Raw genomic sequence first — 21,116 nt, 5'->3', positions numbered from 1 at the left:
TTGGTTTCAAAAAGGGATTAGATATATAGGAGATTGTTTTGAAGGAGGTATATTAATGTCATTTGATCAATTAAAGAATAAATATAAAGTATCAAATAACACTTTATTTTGTTACTTTTAATTAAGGGCTTATTTAAGAGAAAAATTAGGTCCAACAATGTTATTGCCGAAATCTAATGAAATAGAAATTTTAATTCAAAAAGGAAATATTAAAAAATTATATCTTGTATGTATAATTTGATTCAAAAACAGGCAATTAAACAAGGAGTCCATAAGTCAAGACAAAAATGGGAAAGTGATTTGAATACTAAAATTGAAGAAACAAATTGGTCAAGACTATGTCTTGATAGTATGACGAATACAATAAATGTTCGGTTAAGATTAGTGCAGTATAATTTTCTACATCAATTATATATTACACCACAAAAAATAAATAAATTAAATCCAAATTTATCGGATCAGTGTTTCCGATGTAACCAGGAAACTGGTACTTTTTTACATTCTACATGGTCTTGCTCTAAAATTCAATCTTTTTGGACAAATTTAAGACTTTTACTGGAACAAATTACAGGAACACAATTTCCTCATAATCCAATATTACTCTTACTAGGTGATATTGAAGGGATAAAACCGAAACTCAAACTAAATAAATATCAGAAAGAATTCATAAAAATTGCACTGGCAGTAGCCAAAACAGCTATTGCAGTTACTTGGAAATCGGATAGATATTTAAGTATAGACTCTTGGAAGAAAGAAATCTATGGCTGCATTCCATTAGAAAAAAATACTTATAATTTAAGAGATAAATATGAAACATTTCTGAAAATTTGGAGCCCTTATTTACAAAAGACAGGACTAAATATATAGATGCTCTGAAGATGGAACAGTTGGTTATTTGGGGAAAGAAATAAATATATATATTAAAGTTATTACGAACTCCATGGAGCATGTGGAGATCTTCCAACAACCAGGCACTCTTTTTTTTTCTATAGGGCAGTTAGGGGGGAGGGGTTGGGGGGGGGGGGGGAAGGGTTATATACATTTTTTTCTAACTTTACTTTGTAACTACTTAAAAATGCAATTTAAAAAAAAGTTTTCAAACAACCCTGACCGGTCAAACAGAACTGTTACAGAAACAGCAATCAAGATCCCTTCCACATCTGAGTGCGACGGTATTCCTGAGTCTCCACTTAGGACTTGCAGGACTGACAGTAGTGAAAACCGAGAGGAAGCTACTGCCATGATGAAGGAAGCCCAGAATGGAGCCCCAGAGATGCAGCATTCTATAAGCCAGTGGCATAACGGGCAGCAAGTAAGTTGGCAACCACAGATGTCCGTGTCAATAAATTATCAGATTCACCCTCTGGCTAAAGAAATATCTCTGTTCTAAAGGGACATCCTTCCGTTCTGATGCTGTGCCGTCTGGTCCTAATCTGGGTGGAATATACTGGGATTAGTTCAGGATCAGTAGTTGCTGGTTAGCATTGCTCTGGTCAGCTGAATGGCCCATATTCATGTTGTATCCATGACTACCTTGGGAGCGTTTGACCAAAGGAAGTTGTGAATTCTCAGGGTGGGGTCTGAACCCAAAACCCTTCAGTTTAGAGGTAAGGGTACCCAGCAGGGGCAGGAGGAGAGAACAGGAGATAGGAGCTCTGCAGTAAGGTTCTGGACCACAGCACTGGGTCACGTTGTTAAACTGTGCTCTCTACAAAACGTAGGGGCAATGGAGGTGTCTGCGTACATCGGATGTGAAAATAGATGGGTTACCACTCTCCAGCATCTCTTCCAGCTCATCGTCTGTGGTAGTCTTCCCAGCTGTTGAGGAAAAGCAGAAAACAGTTCATTGACTGTTGACCCTTGTTGAACAATTCTCCCTCCACGAAACACCAGGTGATTGAGAGTAAATCAATATACTTCAGCAGGGAACAACAAAATCAGTCACCCCATGCCCCCGTCCAATATCTTCCAATGGCTGCCCAACAAGCTTCGGAAGTAATGATGGTCCCACCCATAGATTCCTTCCTTCAGTTTGTTATAGGCAGAGGTGGTAATGGGGATAAGCTCCCACTACTATTAAATGCTCTCAATACTGGAGTTCACCTTCAGGCCTGCACGTGTGGCTTACCCAATAAGCCCAACGGAACATTTCTACTGACAGAAGGGGCAAAGGCAGGTTACTGGTGCCTTAAAACCAGTCGCTTCAGGCAGATGGGACTCATCAGCCATGGTCGCCAGCTCATCTAAAAGGAAAACGCTGATCCCAAACCTCCACTACCTTGCAGCTATACCCGGTCATGGGGAAGGTTCTATGAGTAAACCCTGAAGGAAACATTCAGAACTAGTCCCTGAGGCATTCCACGTTGGCAACTCTATGTCTCTGCCATTCCTTTGGAATTATCAGCAGCGTGGAGAGGGTAAGCTAGCTACATGGGCAACAGCTTGCTCTCCATATTATACTGCCCTGGCTTGCGTAGCAAACACAGACAGCTAGGATGCAACAACCATGATTGACCCTGATCGGAGGGCCTCGTGGATAGATTCACCACTGGCTTGTAGCACAGCTTCCCCACATTCACCCAGCACTGAATCCAGAGGCAAGGAGCAACATGTAACTGCCCAGAGAACTCAGCGGGTCAAGAGGCATCTGAGCAAGATGAGGAGCTGAAGATGTTTTGGATCAACACCCTGCGTCAGGATTTTACGCAGGGAGACACTGGCCTTCATAAATCAATGTACTGAGTATAGGACTTGAGATGTTATGTTGAAGTTGGATAAGATGTTGGTGAAGCCTAACTTGGGAGTATTAAGTGCAGTTTTGGTCACCTACCTACAGGAAAGACTTAAGAAAGATTGAAAGAGTACAGAGACATTTATTTATTAATTGGTGCAGCGCGGAGTAGATCTTTACAGGCCTTCAAGCCATGCCGCTCCTGCAACCCACAATTTACAATGACCAATGAACCTATCCGGTACATTTTTGGACTGGGGGAGGAAAAGGGAGCACGCAGGGAAAACTCATGTGTTCCACAGGGAGGATGTAAGAACGGTGACAGGATTGAACACTGTGAGCTATAATAATGAAACGCTAATTGCTATGCTGCCATGACATCCAATGATGTTGCCAGGACCCGAGACCTGAGTTATAGGGAAAGGATGAATGGGTTAGGACTTTATTCCCTGGAGCACAGGAAAAAGAAGGGAGATTTGATAGAGGTATACAAAATTATGAAAGGTATAGACAGGGTAAATGCAAGCAGGCTTTTTCCAGAGGTTGCGTGAGACTAGAATTGGAGGCCATGGGTTAAGATAAGAGGGAAATGTTTGAGGAGAACTTATTCACTGAAAGGGCGGTGTGAGTATGGAATAAACTGCTAACGCCTGGCAGGTTAGATTACAACATTTAAGAGAAGTTTGGATAGATAGATGAATGGGAGGGGTGTGGAGGGCTATGGTTCTGGAGCAGGTCAAAGGGACTAAGCAGATTAAAGGATCAGCATGGACTAGATAGGTGGAAGGGCCTGTTCTGTGCTGCAGCTTTCTATGACTCAATGTCTGAAGAAGCACGCTCAGATTAGCTTAAAGTGACTTCCTCCATTTCCCTGCAAGGAACAATAGTTACAAAGAAGCTGACAGTATCTTTAAAAATCAAGGTCACAGCCCAAATCACTAGAATGCCAACAAGCAGAACATGTCGAAATATTAGAAGGATACAGTGATCTTATCTGTATTCTAGCTTTGTCCTGATGTGTCCCATGCAATTCTAGCCTTACGAGTGACATTGAGCAGGAACTCAGCAGGTCTGGCAGCAACTATGGGGGGAAATGAGCAGTCAACTTTTCAGGCTGAGACCCTTCATCAGGACTCTCTCTTCAAGTGAAAGGAGAAGAGGGAAGGAGAGAGAGAGAGAGAGAGAGAGAGAGAGAGATCGTCTTGCCTTTATTCTCGTCTTGTTTTCTCGTTACTGCCGCAGCTGCTGGATATAGTGGACATACTATGTTAGTGCTAGAATGTGTGGCAACGCTTGCAGGCTGCCCCCAGCACATTAGAACATAAAGCATAGAAAAGTACAGCATGGGACTAGGCCCTTCAGCCGAGTTATGCTGAAGCAATTAAATTAGTATCTCCTCTGCCCACAAAAGGTCCATTTCTCTCCATTCTTAAAAGTCCCTTATCTATCTGCCTCTACCACCAGCCAGACATCCACCACTGTGTAAAAAAAAAACTCGCCCCTCACATCTCCTTTCAAATTATCCCCCCTCCCCTTCAATGCATGCCCTCTGGTATTAGACATTTCAACCCTGGGAAACAGATGCCCTATCTCTGCCCCTCTATCTATGCCTCTCATAATCTTATAAGCCTCTATCAGATCTCCCCTCAGCCTCTGGCGCTCCAGAGAAAACAACCCAAGTTTATCTTGTTACAGCATATGCCCACTAAACCAGGCAGAACCCTGATAAACCTCTCCTGCACCCTCTCCAAAGCCTCGACATCCTTCCTACAGTGAGGTGACCAGAACTGTATGCAACTCTATTTTCAGCCTAACTACAGTTTTACAAAGACCATAAGATATAGGAGCAGAATTAGGCCATTTGGCCTATCGAGTCTGCTCTCCCATTTCATCATGGCTTATCCATTCTCCCTCTCAGCCCCAATCTCCTGTCTTCTCCCCATATCCCTTCAAACTCTAACCGATCAAGAATCTATCAACCTCTGCCTTAAAAACTTAACCTCCACAGCCACCTGTGGCAACAAATGCCACAGATTCACCACTCTCTGGCTAAAGAAATTCCTCCTCAACACCGTTCTAAAAGACCCTCTATTCTGAGGCTGTGTCCTCTGGTCTTAGACTCCCCCACCACAGGAAACACCTTCTCCACATCCTTTGAAGGCCTCTTAACATTTGATAGGTTTTGATCATGTCACCCCTCATTCTTCTAAATTCCAGTGAGTTCAAGCCGAGAGCCATCAAACGCTCCACATGTGACAAGCTGTTTAATCCTGGAATCATTTTTGTGAACCTCCTTTGAACCCTCTCTGGTGTCAGCACATCCTTTCTAAGAGAAGGGGCCCAAAGCTGTTCACAATACTTCAAGTGAGGCCTCACCAATGCTTTATAAAGCCTCAACATTACAGCCTTGCAGGCCCTCATCATTGAATGGATGCGTCTGCCAGTTCAGAGGACGATTATATCAGAGAAGCTCCAGCTGTTTGAGCAACACAGTGTGCTGGAGAAAATCAGCGGCTCGAGCTGTGTTGGTGTGAGGAAAGGAATTGTTGATGTTTTAGGTCAAAAGCCTGCATCTAGAAGCCACTCTGAAGTAGTTAGCATGACATTCTGAAATCCCTCGGCAGACAGCAGTGAAGAATATAATAATTAAGCTTTCACATTGAAGGCTAACATTTATTGAAGTAATTCTGACTCATTGTTATGTGTCGTGATCTCTGCCTTGTGGAATGCGTAGTCAGAATTTCCAAACACCTCTGGCCCCAAATTCTAAATGCTTTATCTTGTCTGTTCCTGTCCCCCGGGATGTTACAGTGAACTAACAGAAAGAGGAGTTTTAGATTAAATGTACTGTGGACTCCAGTAAGTGGGCCATTGGTCAACCGGGACAGTCACTTGCTTGGGACAATTCTTTAAGAACAAAAACTAGAATGGGCAAAGAAATGGAATACACTGTGGAAGTGCAGGTCATGCACTTTGGTAGAAGAAATAATACCATACACTATTTTCTAAATGGAGAGAAAATTCAAAAAATGGTGGTGGTAATCTTTGTGCAGGATTCCCTAAAGGTTAATTTTCAGGTTGAGTCAGTGGCAAGGAGGCCAAATGCAATGTTAGCACTCATTTCAAGAGGATTAGTATACAAAAGCAAGGCTGTAATGCTGAGACTTTATGAAACACTGGTGAGGCCTCTGGAGTACTGTGAGCAGTTTTGGGCCCCTTATCTTCGAAATGATGTGCTGAAACTGGAGAGGGTTCAAAGGAGATTCATGAAATGATTCCAGGATTGAACGGCTTGTCATATCAGAATTACCTTGTAGTTTTCAAAGATTCATTTATTATCAAAGTATGCAACTTGAAATTTGCCTTCTCAGGGTAGCCATGAAACCCAGAAAGAAAAGCGGCACAATCATCAACCCACAAAATCCCCCTGCCTGCACAAAAAAACAAACAAGAAAGATGGGGTGAAAAACACGGAGTATAAAAAAAACTATTCAACTGGGAAAAAAAGTCTACAGGCCATTCAAAACGCAGAAAACCTGGGCAACACTCTCTGACACAGCAGCAGACCTTTCCCTCTCTGTAGCAGAGACAGGCAGCAAGTGCTGGCCCTCCACACTCGCCTTGTTGCTTCAGTCTCCATCACTGCTTTCACCAGCAGTCCAAAAGCGGCTTGCACCCCATCCCGCTAGCTTCTCGCCACAAAGTTCACGCGCACTGCCTCCGTCTTCCGGAATCCTTACAGAGACTGCAGAGCGCTGAAGCACCCAAACAAACTCCAAGCTTCTGCATTCACCTCGATGTTTCAATTGTCCTCGTTGTTTTAATCAGTGAACAATGGAAGCGTTAATCAGTGAAATGGAGTCAAACATCAGCTTGCAGCCTGCCTGCTATGAGGTTTGCTCACATTGTCTCTAGCTCCCGCAAGTCTCTCGGAGACTGCAGAGCACTGGAACTGCTGAACGATCTCCAAACAGCAAATCACAGGCTCCAACAGCTCCAGAATCACATCCAAGTCAAAAAACAAACGTAAAAGACATAAAAGAATTAAAATATATGGTTTCATGATCTATCCAGAAGATGTCGACTGAAGGAACATTGTACCCAGGCGCCATCTTGACTGGAAGTTCTGGTTTTGGCTTCTATTCCCTGGAATTCAGAAGAATGAGGGGCAACCTCATTGAAACTATCAAATGTTGAAAGGCCTCAAAGAGAATGGATGTGAAGAGGTTGTTTCATATGGTGGGGGAGTCTAAGACCAGAGAGCACAGCTTCAGAGGGGTGTTCTTTCAAAACGGAGATGAAGAGGAATTTCTTTAGCCAGAGTGGTGAATCTGCAGGATTCGTTGCCACAGGCGGCTGTGGAGGCCAGGTGTTTAGGTATACTTAAGGCAGAAGTTGATAGATTCTCAATTAGTCGGGGCACGAACGGATACGGGGAGAAGGCAGGAGATTGGGGCTGAGACAGGAAATGGATCAGGCATGATGAAATGGCCGAGCAGACTCAATAGGCTGAATGGCCTAATCCTGCTCCAACATCTTAACAGTCTAATTGAAAGAATAGCCGGGATTCATTTTGTTTAATTGGGACAGAAGACTGCTGCCGAACAGTTTCTAACTGGCATCAGTCACGTCACATGTACTTGGGGTTGTTAGACACTACACCATCCTTAGAGCAGGTTTTAAATAGTGTCAGTCGCATGTTTGTGTTCAACAAGCAGTGATTATTCTCACCGATAGTTGGTGAGAAATAAGCAGCAAGACAATTCAGAACTGTTTTGCTCACTGCAGCTTCAAGCATTCAGGCCTGGAGATGCCAGAAACAGCCAAGAGTGAAAATGAAACTATTTCACCACTTAGGAACTTTGAAGAATTTAAATCATCTTTAATGTTACAACCACAACGAAGATTTGGGGGATATGCTTGTTGAAAGCATTGCATGAAGGCAGTCTGTTTTCTGCATGAGGTGTCTATAGTGATTTTATTCATTTACAGTCTATCAAATGAAGATGCCAGCGTTAACTGAATGCATTACTCTGTCGATAACTATTAGGAACTAAATCGCAGTTTCATTGGACTGTAGTTATATTGATAGCGTTCTAATCTATTCTCCATTTCACTTCAATACAAAAAATTGTTACTCAGTTAAACTGCAGTTTATGTTTTTTTAAAATACTTTTTTTAAATCGATTTCCATGAAACTTTGGCTAACTAGGGTAGGTGCTTGTACTCCTCACACTCCCCTCACCTCCTCAGTCTGGCTTCTTCCCCCTTCCTTTCCTGTCCTGATGAAGGGTCTCAGCCCGAAATGTCAGCTCTTTATTCCTCTCCATATATGCTGCCTGACCTGATAAGTTCCTCTTCACTTTTGTGTGTAAAACACCTGGGCCATGAGCTGACCAATAAACACAGAGACAAGTTAAGATTGTAGTATGTTAATCCAAAACCCCCTTTGTAATGGCACTACCCTCTGCCAGCCCACAGCTCTTGTGGGAACATGATATCCTGACAAAGGGTCTTGGCCCGAAACGTCGACTGTACTTCTTCCTATAGATGCTGTATGGCCTGCTGCGTTCCACCAGTATTTTGTGTGTGTTGCTCTCTTGGGAACATTCCAACTTTGCCAGTCCATTCAGCCCATCGTCCTTTGGCATCACAGTGTAGCCATTAGCGAGATGCTGTTACAGCTCAGAATGGATTTTGGAGTTCAATTCCCACGTCCTCTGTAAAGAGTCTTTACTCCCTCCCAGTGGAATGCATGGGTCTTCTCTGGGTGGTCCGATTTCAGACATACTGGTTAGTAGGTTAATTGACCATTGTAAATTATTCAGTGACTTGGCTAGGGTTAAATCAGTGGGTTGCCGGATAGCGCAGTTTGATGGGACAGAAGTGCTTGTTCCCCAAATAAAGTAAAATTAATTTCAATGCAATCTCCTACAATAGAATACTTTTACATGGTAATGCTATCTTTGAATTTGTGTTGTTGTATAATCTTAATGGAGTGTGTGGGCTGTCCAGGAAGAGCAGGCATCTCTGGTGAAGGGGCTTGTCGTGTCCATTCTGAGGCAGCTCACTCACCTTTGGAACCCAGCGGACACTCAGCTCTCACCTGTGGCTCCAAGCAGCTGTTTGCATTTGACAGTAGCCACAACCTAGTACACCACTTCAGCTGGGGCTAAAGCAGGTGAGGGTAGCTGGCAGAGACCCCATATCCCACCAATAGGGACATGCCTGTCCTAGCATGCAAAGTCAGCTCTGGCTAGATGAGATCTACAGTGAGATCCAACAGCCAGGAAGGTGGTTCTGCAAGGCTCCATGGAGAGCGAAGGACACGACGAGGCACAGAAGATGTCATGGTCGTCCATGGCAACCAAGGAAAACCCCAGTTTGCGACGACCACCCAGTTCAATTCAATGTACATTTATCAAAGAATGTATAAATTATACAACCTTGAGATTTGTTTGCTTACAGGTAGCCACAAAGCAAGAAACCTGAAAGAACCCAAATAAAGAATAAAAAGACCAACAACTGATGCACAAACGAAAGGGGAAAAAAGTACAGATCATGCAAACAATTGAAGTGAACAACAACATTCAGAATCAAATTGAGACCTCAGATCCGAACTCGAGTCGGCCCAAAGCCTCACCTATCAGTTCATCATATAAGTGGGCACAGAGCACAGCACCTGGGGCAGTCTTCCTAGCCTCAGTGCCACAGAGGGAGAGGGGTGACCGTCACGGAGAATGAGTGAAATTGGCTCTCACCTCAGATCCAGACACGCTGGCTTTTCAGTCTATCTGGGCCAGCATTTAAATTGACCAAAAAATGGAACAGCAAAAGGTTTTGGTGCCCTAGAGAGAGGAGTGACCATTGTGGCAAGCGAGTGAAATCAGCTCTCACCTACAATCTGGGCCAGTGTTTGAACTGTCTTACACCACACTAGGACCTGGTTACTGCGAAGGGCTTGGGGCCTAGACCACGTTGCCCAGAAATTCGCTTCCAGGTCCAGATTTCGCCACCCAGCCCAAACCTGCTATCGAGCTTTTCAAATAATTGGCACCCAGAGCAATCCAACTTCATGATGGAGCTAGTTGTATGGGCAGCAAATCTCCTCTGCCCCAGTCCAGATTTCTCCTCATGGCACCCAGAGTGATCCAACCTCACACCCCGGCCAGTCATACGGGCATCGAATCTCCTCTGCCCTGGCCCCAACTTCACCTCTCGGCACCCAGACTGATCCAACCTGACACCTGGACCAGTTGTCTGTAGTTGAATTTTCTGTTTTTTTAACTACCAGTGAGCTGTGGTACGCATTTGGTAGGGCCATTTTAACCAAACCACTGGACCTGGATTTACGAGGTCCAGAGAGTAGAACCGCCCCAGTGCAATGGCTTTTCCACTTAAAAACTTTCCCACACAGGTATCGTGTCATCGTCAGATACAACGGCCAACCAACAACACTAGCATTTGAATGAGCTTTTCCAAGTGAATGGCAGGGAATCCACAAGTAGTCTCTACCTCAGCAGCAACACAGTGTTCACCTTCACAAGGTGAGTGACACAGCCTCAGTATGGTGAGAGGGGGAAACTGGACAAACTTGGGTTGTTTGCTTTGGAACGGTAGAGGCTGAGGGGAGATCTGACAGAGGTTTATAAGATTATGATACGCACAGATAGAGTGGACAGACAGTATGTGTTTTCTAAGGCTGAAATGTCTAAGACCAGAGATTCAAGATTGTTTAATTTAATTTTTAGCACACAAGTGTAAAGGAGAACAAAATAATTGTTACTCTGGATCCGATGCAGCAAAAAAAAAACACACACAATAAGATAAAGAACCCAATAATAGAAAATCAAAATAAATATAAATGCATAAGATCGCTTATACACATAGATCAATTGTATGTCCAAAAACTGACGCTAAGCCCAGGAGTGTCTGTACATAAGGTACAGGGAGATTTTAATTTCCCAAATATCGATTGGCATCTCGCTAGAGCAAGGGGTTTCGATGGGGCGGAGTTTGTTAAGTGTGTTCAAAAAGGTTTCTTGATACAGTATGTAGATAAGGAGAGGAGAGGCTGTACTTGACTTGGTATTGGGAAATGAGCCTGGTCAGGTGTCAGATCTCTTAGTGGGAGAGCATTTTGGGGATAGTGATCATAATTCTATCTCCTTTACAATAGCATTGGAGAGAAATAGGAACAGACAAGTTAGAAAAGCATTTATTTGGGAGTAAGGGAAATTATGAGGCTATCAGGCAGGAAACTGGAGGCTTAAATTGGAAACAGATGTTCACAGGGAAATGTACGGAAGAAATGTGGCAAATATTCAGGTGATATTTGTGTAGAGTTCTATATAGGTACGTTCCAATGAGACAGGAAAGTTATGGTAGGGTACAGGAACCATGGTGTACAAAGGCTGTAACAAATCTAGTCAAGAAGAAAAGAAAAGCATACAAAAGGTTCAGAGTTAGGTAATGTTAGAGATCTAGAAGATTATAAGGCTACTTGGAAGGAGCTTAAGGAGGAAATTAGGAGAGCCAGAAGGGGGCATGATAAGGCCTTGGCGGCAGGATTAAGGAAACCCCAAGGCATTCTACAAATATGTGAAGAGCAAGAGGATAAGACATGAAGGAATAGGACCTATCAAGTGTGACAGTGGGAAAGTGTATATGGACCAGAGGAAATAGCAGGGGTACTTAATGAATACTTTATTTCAGTATTCACTATGGAAAAGGATCTTGGTGACTGTAGTGATGACTTGCAGCAGACTGAAAAGCTTGAGCATGTAGATATTAAGAAAGAGGATGTGCTGGAGCTTTTGGAAAGCATCAAGTTGGATAAATCGCTGGGACCGGACAAAATGTACCCCAGGCTACTGTGGGAGGCAAAGGAGGAGATTGCTGAGCCTCTGGCAATGATCTTTGCATCATCAATGGGGACAGGAGAGGTTCCGCAGGATTGGAGGGTTGCAGATGTTATTCCCTAAGTCAAGAAAGGGAGTAGAGATAGCCCAGGAAATTATAGACCAGTGAGTCTTACCTTAGTGGTTGGTAATTTGATGGAGAAGATCCTGAGAGGCAGGATTTATGAACATCTGGAGAGGTATAATATGATTACGAACAGTCAGCATGGCTTTGTCAAGGGCAGGTTGTGCGTTACGAGCCAGATTGAATTTTTTGAGGATGTGACTAAAAACATTGATGAAGGAAGAGCAGTAGATGTAGTGTACATGGATTTTAGCAAGGCATTTGATAAGGTACCCCATACAAGACTTATTGAGAAAGTAAGGAGGCATGGGATCCAAGGGGACATTGTTTTGTGGATCCAGAACTGACTTGCCCACAGAAGGGAAAGAGTGGTTGTAGACGGGTCATATTCTGCATGGAGGTCGGTCACCAGTGGAGTGCCTCAGGGATCTGTTCTGGGACCCTTACTCTTCATTATTTTTATAAATGACCTGGATGAGGAAGTGGAGGGATGGGTTAGTAAGTTTGCTGTTGACACAAAGGTTGGAGGTGTTGTGGATAGTGTGGAGGGTTGTCAGAGGTTACAGCGGGATACTGATAGGATGCAAAATTGGGCTGAGAAGTGGCAGATGGAGTTCAACCCAAATATGGTAGGTCAAATATGATGGCAGAATATAGTATTAATGGTAAGATTCTTGGCAGTGTGGAGGATCAGAGGGATCTTGGGGTCTGAGTCCACAGGACACTCAAAGCAGCTGCACAAGTTAACTGTGGTTAAGAAGGCATATGGTGTATTGGCATTCATCAATTGTGGAACTGAATTTAGGAGCCGAGAGGTAATGTTGCAGCTATATAGGACCATGGTCAGACCCCAATTGGAGTACTGTGCTCAGTTCTGATCACCTCACTACAGGAAGGATGTGGAAACTATAGAAAGGGGTGCAGAGTAGATTTACAAGGATGTTGCCTGGATTGTGGAGCATGCCTTATGAGAATAGGTTGTGTGAACTCAGCCTTTTCTCCTTGGAGCAATGGAGGATGAGAGGTGACCTGATAGAGGTGTATAAGATGATGAGAGGCATTGATCGTGTGGATAGTCAGAGACTTTTTCTCAAGGCTGAAATGGTTGCCACAAGAGGACACAGGTTTAAGGTGCTGGGGAGTATGTACAGAGGAAATGTCAGGGGTAAGTTTTTTACTCAGAGAGTGTAAAGTAACTGTTTTTGAGTCTGGTGGTCCTGGCGTGGATGCTCTGTAGCCTCTTCCCTAATGGAAGTGGGACAAACAGTCCATGTGCAGGGTGGGTGGGATTCTTCATGATGTCACTGGCCTTTTTTCACCACCTTTCTCTATACATGTCCTTAATGGCGGGTAGGCTGGTGCTGGTGATGCATTGGGCAGTTTTGACTACCTATTGTAGAGCCTTCCTGTCCGCCGCAGTGAAGTTTCCATCGCAAGCAGTGATGCAGCTTGTCAGTACGCTCTCTCCTGCATATCTGTACAATGATGTAAGTATAGATGTGCAAAGTCCAGCTCTCTTCAACCTCCTCAGAAAGTAGAGGCATTGCTGACTTTCCCTGATTGTGTAGAATGTCTTCTGGGACCATGAGAGGACACACAATTAAGGTGATGCGGGGGGGGGGGGGGGGTTCAAAGGAGATGAATGAGGCTAATTTATTTTTTTCTACACAGAGAGTGGTGGGTGCCTGGAAGGTGTTGCCTGGGCTGGTGGTGGAGGCCAAGTCATGCTTGTGTGAGGACAGTTTATTATTTAGAAATACAGTGCAAAACAGGCTGTTCCAAACCAATGAGCTGCACCACTTAGAAACCCAACTATTTAACACTAGACTAATAATCATAGAGTCATAGAAAAGTACAACGCAGAAACAGGTCCTTCAGCCCACCTAGACCGTGCCAAACCATTTAAAATGTCTACTCCTATTGACCTGCACTGGGACCATCGCCCTTCATACCATGACCATTCACCTGCCTATCCAAACTTCTCTTAAACATTGAAACTGAGCTCATATCCACCACTTGTGCTGGCAGCTCATTCCACACTCTCACCACCCTCTGAGTGAAAGAGTTGCCCCTCGTGTTCCCCTTAAGCTTTTCAACTTTCACTCTTAACTCATGACCTCTGGTTGTTGTCCCATCCAACCTCAATGGAAAGAGCCCACTTGTATTTACCCTATCTATACCCCTCATAATTTTGTACACCTCTATCAAATCTCTCCTCAATCTTCTACATTCCAAGGTATACAGTCCTAACCTATTCAATCTTTCCTCCTAACTCAGGTCCTCCAGACTCAGCAACATCCTTGTATATTTCCTCTTTATTCTTTCAGCCTTATTTATAACTTTCCTGTAGGTCAGTAACCAAACCTGCACACAATTCTCCAAATTAGGCCTCAGCAATGTCTCATTAAACTTCAACATGACATCCCATCTCCTGTACTCAATGCTTTGATTTACGAAGGCCAGTGTGCCACAGGACAATTTACAATGACCAATTAATCTATACTAACCAGTATGTTTTTGGACTGTGGGAAGAAACCCATTCAATCACGGGGAGAACATACAAAGTCCCTACAGAATTAAACTCTGAGCTCCAAAACGCCCCAAACTGTAATTGCATTGGGCTACCATGGCAAATCAGTGAGACGGCTCATTTAGATTCACTCACTGATTTCCAGTTGACGCTGAATCCTTCCTTTGCTGCGCTCTCTGAAATATATCTGGATCTCGTTGTACTCTGTCATGACGTTGGCAAACTTTCGGGACAGTGTTGAGTGCTGAAATTAAAAGAGGGGTGTTTAAACAGGTGAGTCACATCAACCACTGACATAGAACATAGAACAGTTTAGCACAGGAACAGGCTCTTCAGCCCACAATGTTGTGCCAAACCAGCTAATAAATAAGTCAAAAACACCCAAGTCCCTCCCACCTACAGCATGTCCATATCTCTCCATCTTCCTTACATCCGAGTGCCAATCCAAATGTCTCATAAAAGCCTCCAATATATTTTTCTCTACCACCTTACCAGGCAGCGCATTGCTGGCACCCACCACTGAGTAAAAAAAAACTTACCCCTCACACATCCTCCTTGAACTGACCCCCTCTCACCATCAATGCATGCCCTGACATTTCAACCCTGGGAAACAGATACCCCCTGTCCACTCTGTCTATGCCTCTCATCATCTTATAAACCTCTATCAGATCTCCCCTCAGTCTCCGACACTCCAGAGAAAACAACCCAAGTTTATCCAGCCTCTTATGATAGCACATGCCCTCTAAGCCAGGCAGCATCCTGGAAAACCTCCTGCACCTTCTGCAAAGCCTCAAACATCCTTCCCACAGTGGGGAGTGTATGCAACGATAGTTCACAACAGAAGCATTTGCCGCAGCAGTTTCTATTACAGATTGTCCCGTCCCCGACCCCCCCCCCCCCACCACAAGCTCCATATATCAATGTTAAACATAAGAGATTCTGCAGATGCTGGAAATCCAGAGCAACACACACAAAATGCTGGAGGAGCTCAGCAGGCCAGGCAGCATCCATGGAAAAGAGTACAGTCGACATTTCGGGCCGAGACTCTTCAGCAAGACTGGAGAAAAAAGATTTGGAGTAGATTTACAGAGTTGATTGGTTGGTGAAAGAGATACAGGATTGGGGAAGGGGGAATCTGATAGGAGAGGATTGAAAGGAGAGGAAAAAGAAAAGAGGGAGGAGCATCAGAGGAGGTGATGGTCAGGCAAGGAAATAAGGTGAGGGAGGGAAAGGGAAACAGTGAAGGGGGGAGAAAGGGAAGGAGGAGGGGAGAAAAGGAAGGTGGAGGGGGAACCCGGGGGGAGGCAATAAGACAGATGAGAAGAGGTAAGAGGCAAGAATGGGAAACTGAAGCAGAGTAACACTTCCCCCTGCAACCACCCCCTTCAACCAATGGACACAGAACGACAGCTCCTGCAGAGCATACAGGTGTAACACTTCTGTACATGGTTACATCACCAAATGCAAGCAGAGCTGAAGCCAATATTCTAAGTCTAGGACCAGAGAGCACAGCCTCTGAATGCAGGGATATCCTTTTAGAACAGAGATGAGGAGGAATTTTCTTTAGCCAGAGGATGATGAAGTCAAGTGACTGAGTATATTTAAAGCAGAGGTCTATAAGTTCTTGACTAGTCAGGGTGTCAGCCATGATGTAATGACGGTGCAGACTCGATGGAGTGAATGGTCTAATTCTGCTCCTATGTCTTATGGTCTTTATACACCCCTCCCCTCTGTCTCTGAGAGTGGGGTTTAAAGACTAGAAGACACAGCTGCTCTGCCATTCCATCATGGCCAATTTATTATCTCTCTCAACCCCACTCTTCTGGTTCTCCCTGTAACCTGTGACGCCCTGACTAATCAAGAACCTATCAACCACCACTTTAAATATACCCTATGTCTTGGCCGTCTGTAGCAATGAAGTCACCACTCTCTGATTAAAGAAATGCAATCCTCACCTCTGCTGTTAAGGTGTGTCTTTGTATTCTGAGGCTGAGACCTCTGGTCAAAACCGTTCACATTTGAACACAGAACATTTCAGCACATTCAGCTCACGATGCTATGCTGACCTTTCAACCTACTCTGAAATCAATCTAACCCTTCCCTCCCACCTGGTCCAACATTTTTCTTTTATCTAAGAGGGTCTTAAATGTCCCTGAAGTATCTACCTCCACTGCCAGCCCTGGCAAAGTGCTCCTGTACCTGGGTTTTCCGTATCCTCAAATCGACCGAGCCTTGGTTCTCTTCATCTTCATCTTTAAAGCTCTGCTCGATAACTAGGATAGAATATGACATACAAGAATCACAGGCATTAATGATAGAGGGAAGTCTAATTAACACCCCATCTCTACAGGAAGACAAATTGCAACTTGATAAAGATTAAAAATTAGCTTTATTTGAATGAAAAAGCCTATAAAAATAAGTGGAAGCAGACCAGTCCATCAGGGGTAAAGACCTCCGCACATCTACATGGAGCATTGTTGCAGGAAAGCAGTATCCAACATCAGTGACCCCCACCATCCAGGACATGCTCTCTTCTCACTGCTGCCATCAGGAAGAATGAACAGGATCTGAACACCCACACCACCAGGGTCAGGAACAGTTACTACCCCTCAACCACCAGGCTCCTGAACCAAAGGGGATATCCTCTCTTGCTCCATCAATTAACTGATCAGCAGTAAGGCTGATCAACACCTCCATCCACTAACCCACCCCTCCAAACCCCCAACCACCACTACTTCATCATTTCCTGTCAGAGTCACCTTATGTACAGACACTCCTGTGCCTAGCGTCACTTTATGGACATACAATCTATGTCCATAAGCTATCTTTTGTATTTACAGTTAGTGTATTTTTTATTATTATTGTGCTCTTTATCTTATTGTTTTCTTATGCTGCATCGGATTTGGAGTAACAATTATTTCATTCTCATTTACACTTGTGTACTGGAAATTACACATTAAACAATCTTGAATCGGGACAACACACAAAATAAATAGTCGCCGATTCAGGTTGAGACCCTTTATCAGTACTCATGAAGGGTCTTGGGCTGAAATGTTGACTGTTTATTCCTCTATAGATGCTGCTTGACCTGCTGAATTCTTCCTGCATTTTGCGTGTGTTGTTTCAGATTTGCAGCATCTGTGTGTTCGATGGATATAGGTGGGGTTGAAAAGGGGACGGTTTAGGGTGAGGTAGGGGTGTGATGAGCCCCTAGGTTTATCTTGCCGTGGACTGTTATTTTTAAGAGAGAGTGCCTGAGTGACATCAGCCACTGACTTTCTTGGCTCCTGTTTAATTCTCACTGAGAGAGAGAGAGAGAGAGAGGGGCAGAACCATTTGACTCTGCAGCTTGTTTTGATTTAAGCAAGGACACTCACTCACACACTACTTTCCCCAAGCAGCAGTAAGGCTGATCAACACCTCCGTCCACTAACCTAACCTTCCCCTCCACCCCCATCCCACCACCATTACCTTATCATCTCCTGTCTCTAAGGTGACTCTACCTTATGTACAGACATCTGTGCTGAGTGTCACTTTATGGACATACAATCAACCTACAGTGCCTATAAAAAGAAATCCTCCCCCCCCAAGAAGTTTTCATATTTTATTGTTTTATAACATTGGATCACAGTGGATTTAATTTGGCTTTTTTGAAACTGATCAACCGAAAAAAAAAACACTTTCATGTCAAAGTGAAAACTCATCTCTTCAAAGTGATCTACGTTACAAATATAAAACACAAAATAATTGATTGCATAAGTACTCACCACCCAAATCAGCATTAGTACAGCCAATAGGTTTTAGAAATTAAATAGAAACATAGAAAACCTACAGCACAATAAAAGCCCTTCGGCCAACAAAACTGAGCTAAACATGTCCTTACATGGTGATCTCTTTTTGGAAAACTGAGCAGTCAAGGTGATTCAACTGATTGTAGTAAAAATACACCTGAATCTGGAATGTCAGTATCCTGGCAAAAACTACACCATGAAGACAAAAGAACACTCCAAACCACTCCACGAAAAGGTTATTGAAAAGCACAAGTCAGGAGATGGTTAGAAAAAAAATTCCAAGTCACTGAATATCCTTGGCATACAGTTAAGTCAATCATCAAGAAATGGAAAGAATATGCCACAGTTGTAAATCTGCCTAGACAGGCCATCCTCAAAAACTGACTGTCCGTGCAAGAAGAGGACTAGTGAGGGAGGCCACCAAGAGACCTATGACAACTCTGGAGGAGTTACAAGCTTCAGTGGCTGAGATGGGAGAGACTGCACATACAACAACTGTTGCCCGGGTGCTTTACCAGTTGCAGCTTTATGGGAGAGTGCCAAAGAGAAAGCCACTGTTGAAAAAAAAAACTGCATGAACTCTCAGCCAGAATTTGTCAGAAGGCAATTGGGAGACTCTGAAGTTAGCTGGAAGGAGGTTCTATGGTCTGATGAAACCAAATTGGGCTTTTTGGCCATCAGACTAAACACTATGCTTGGTGTAAATCAAACACCACACATCATCAAAAACACACCATCCCTACAGTGAAGCATGGCAGTGTCTGCATCGTGCTGTGGGGATGCTTCAATGCAGCAGGTCCTGGAAGGCTTGTGAAGGTAGAGGGTAAAATGAATGCAGCAAAATACAGGGAAATCCTGGAGGAAAACCTGATGCTGTCTGCAAGAGAACTGTGACTTGAAAGAAGACCTGTTTTCTAGTAAAACAATGACTCCAAGCATAAAGCCAAAGCTACACTGGACTGGCTTAAAAACAACAAAGTTAATGTCCTGGAGTGGCCAAGTCAGAGTCCAGACCTTAATCCAAATGAGAATTTGCAGTTAGATTTGAAAAAGGTTGTTCACTCACGATCCCCATGCAATCTGACAGAGCTTGAGCAGTTTTGTAAAGAAGAATGGGGAAAAATTGTAGTGTCTAGATGTGCAAAGCTGAAAAGAGACCTAGCCACACAGACCAAAGGCTGTAATTGCTGCCAAAGGTACATCTACTGAATACTGACTTGAAGAGGATGAATACTTACTCGATCAATTATTTTGTATTTTATATTTGTAATTAATTTAGATTAGTTTATAGAGATTTGTTTTCATTTTGACATAAAAGTCTTTTCCTGTTGATCAGTGTCAAAAAAAGCCAAATTAAATTCACAGATTCAATGGTGTAAAACAATAAAACATGAAAACTTCCGGGGGGGGGGGGGAAGAAATACTTTTTATAGATGCTGTATCTATACAAACTATTGTACATGTTTTTTAATTGTGTTCATCATCTTCTGTGGGTTTTTGGGCTGCATTGGATCTGGAGTAATAATTATTTTGTTCTCCTTTACACATGTACTGGAAATTACATTAAACAATCCTGAATCTTCAAATACTCCACACCAGCGACCTGTGGACAGTTCTGGCCCCTAAAACAGACGCACATTTAACACTGCAGGCAGTTCAGAGCTCTGATAACTTAGTTCCTAGTCTGAGGAGAGACTGCATCAACTACAGTTTCATTAATGCTGTAAATTTATTCCCTGATAGCTTAAGTTTGTAGGATTGCTTATAGCACAGGATTATTAAACCACGGGCAGAATATTTCAGGAAGTTTCCAGATCTGAATGGAATAGAGCTCATAAACACAGGAGATTCTACAGATGCTGGAAATCCAAAGCAATAAGCCCAAAATGCTGGAGGAACTCAGCAGGTCAGGCCGTATCAGTGGAAATGAATGAACAGTTGACTTCTTGGGCTGAGACCTTTCATCAGGACTGGAAAAGGGGGAAGACTGGGGAAGGGAAGAAATACTAGCTGGTAGGTGACAGGTAAGACCAGGTAAGGTGGAAGGTGGATATAAGTGGGAGTGAAATAAGAAGCTGGAAGGTGATAGGTGGAAAAGAAAGACTGAAGAAGGAGAAATCTGATAGGACAGGAGAGTGGGCCACGAGAAAGAGAAGTAGGCACCAAAGGGAGGTGATGGTCAGGTCAGGAGAAGAGAAAGGGTGAGAGGGAAACCAGAATGGAGGATGGAAAAAGGAATGGGAGGGGGAAAATTACTGGAAGTATGAGAAATCAATGCAGAAGGCTAACCTGACAGAATATGAGGTGCTACTCCTCCAGCCTGAATGTGGCCTCGTCACAGTAACAGAGGAGGCCACAGACAGACATATCTAAATGGAAATGGGAAATTCGAATTGAAGTGTGGGTGGCCACTGAGAGAACAGTTCATTGATCAGTTCAAATTATTCAATGGTAAGTGTAACTATCAGGGACTTTCCTCATTACAGTGATCAGCTGCCCTTTAAGGAAGAATATACTGGACAAATATGGACTGCACAGTACTAATACCTGTATCAGGATGCTGTTTATCAACTGCAGCTCAGCGTTTAACACAGTCATTCCAACAGTTCTGATCTAAAAGCTCCAAAAGATGGGCCTCTGTACCTCCCTCTGCAATTGGACCCTAGACTTCCTCATCAGCTGCAAAGGATCAAAATAAGCTGCAGAGAGTTGTAAACTTAGACAGCTTTATCATGGGCATGAGCTTCCATAGTATCCAGGACATCTTCAATAAGTGAGGCCTCAAAAAGTGATGTCATCAAAGACCCCCATCAACCCACTCTACCATCAGGAAGAAGGTACAGATGCCCGAAGACAAATACAGTCGGCTCTCCTTATCCACGGGGGAGGACCCCCCCCCCCACACCCCGTGGATACCAAAAAACGCAGATGGTCAAGTCCCTTATTCAACCTGTCTCAGTGCGGTGGTGTTTAGGACCCAGCGGAACCCCAGACTTTATTTAACATGCTCAATGCGGTGGACATTAGGACCTGGCAGTGCAGCTCTGAATCCGCAGTGTTTCTGTTCACGAAAATAATC

The 21,116-nt window shown here is 43.7% G+C and overlaps 1 protein-coding gene across 2 annotated transcripts in view; it reads right to left on the bottom strand.

Annotated features, from left to right (window-relative positions):
* Positions 1-21,116, bottom strand: part of LOC132407705 (syntaxin-2-like) — an 85,560-nt gene that overhangs the window by 15,819 nt on the left and 48,625 nt on the right. For both annotated transcript variants that reach the window (XM_059994584.1, XM_059994585.1), the window contains 3 exons: positions 16,446-16,519; positions 14,382-14,490; positions 1,745-1,818 (listed from right to left, as the gene is read on the bottom strand). In XM_059994584.1, the coding sequence (XP_059850567.1) occupies positions 1,745-1,818; positions 14,382-14,490; positions 16,446-16,519 (257 nt within the window). The remainder of the gene's footprint in view (positions 1-1,744; positions 1,819-14,381; positions 14,491-16,445; positions 16,520-21,116) is intronic.

This window comes from Hypanus sabinus, chromosome 18 (assembly GCF_030144855.1).
Source record: "Hypanus sabinus isolate sHypSab1 chromosome 18, sHypSab1.hap1, whole genome shotgun sequence".
NCBI lineage: Eukaryota > Metazoa > Chordata > Chondrichthyes > Myliobatiformes > Dasyatidae > Hypanus > Hypanus sabinus.
This window is presented reverse-complemented; position numbering and strand designations above follow the sequence as displayed.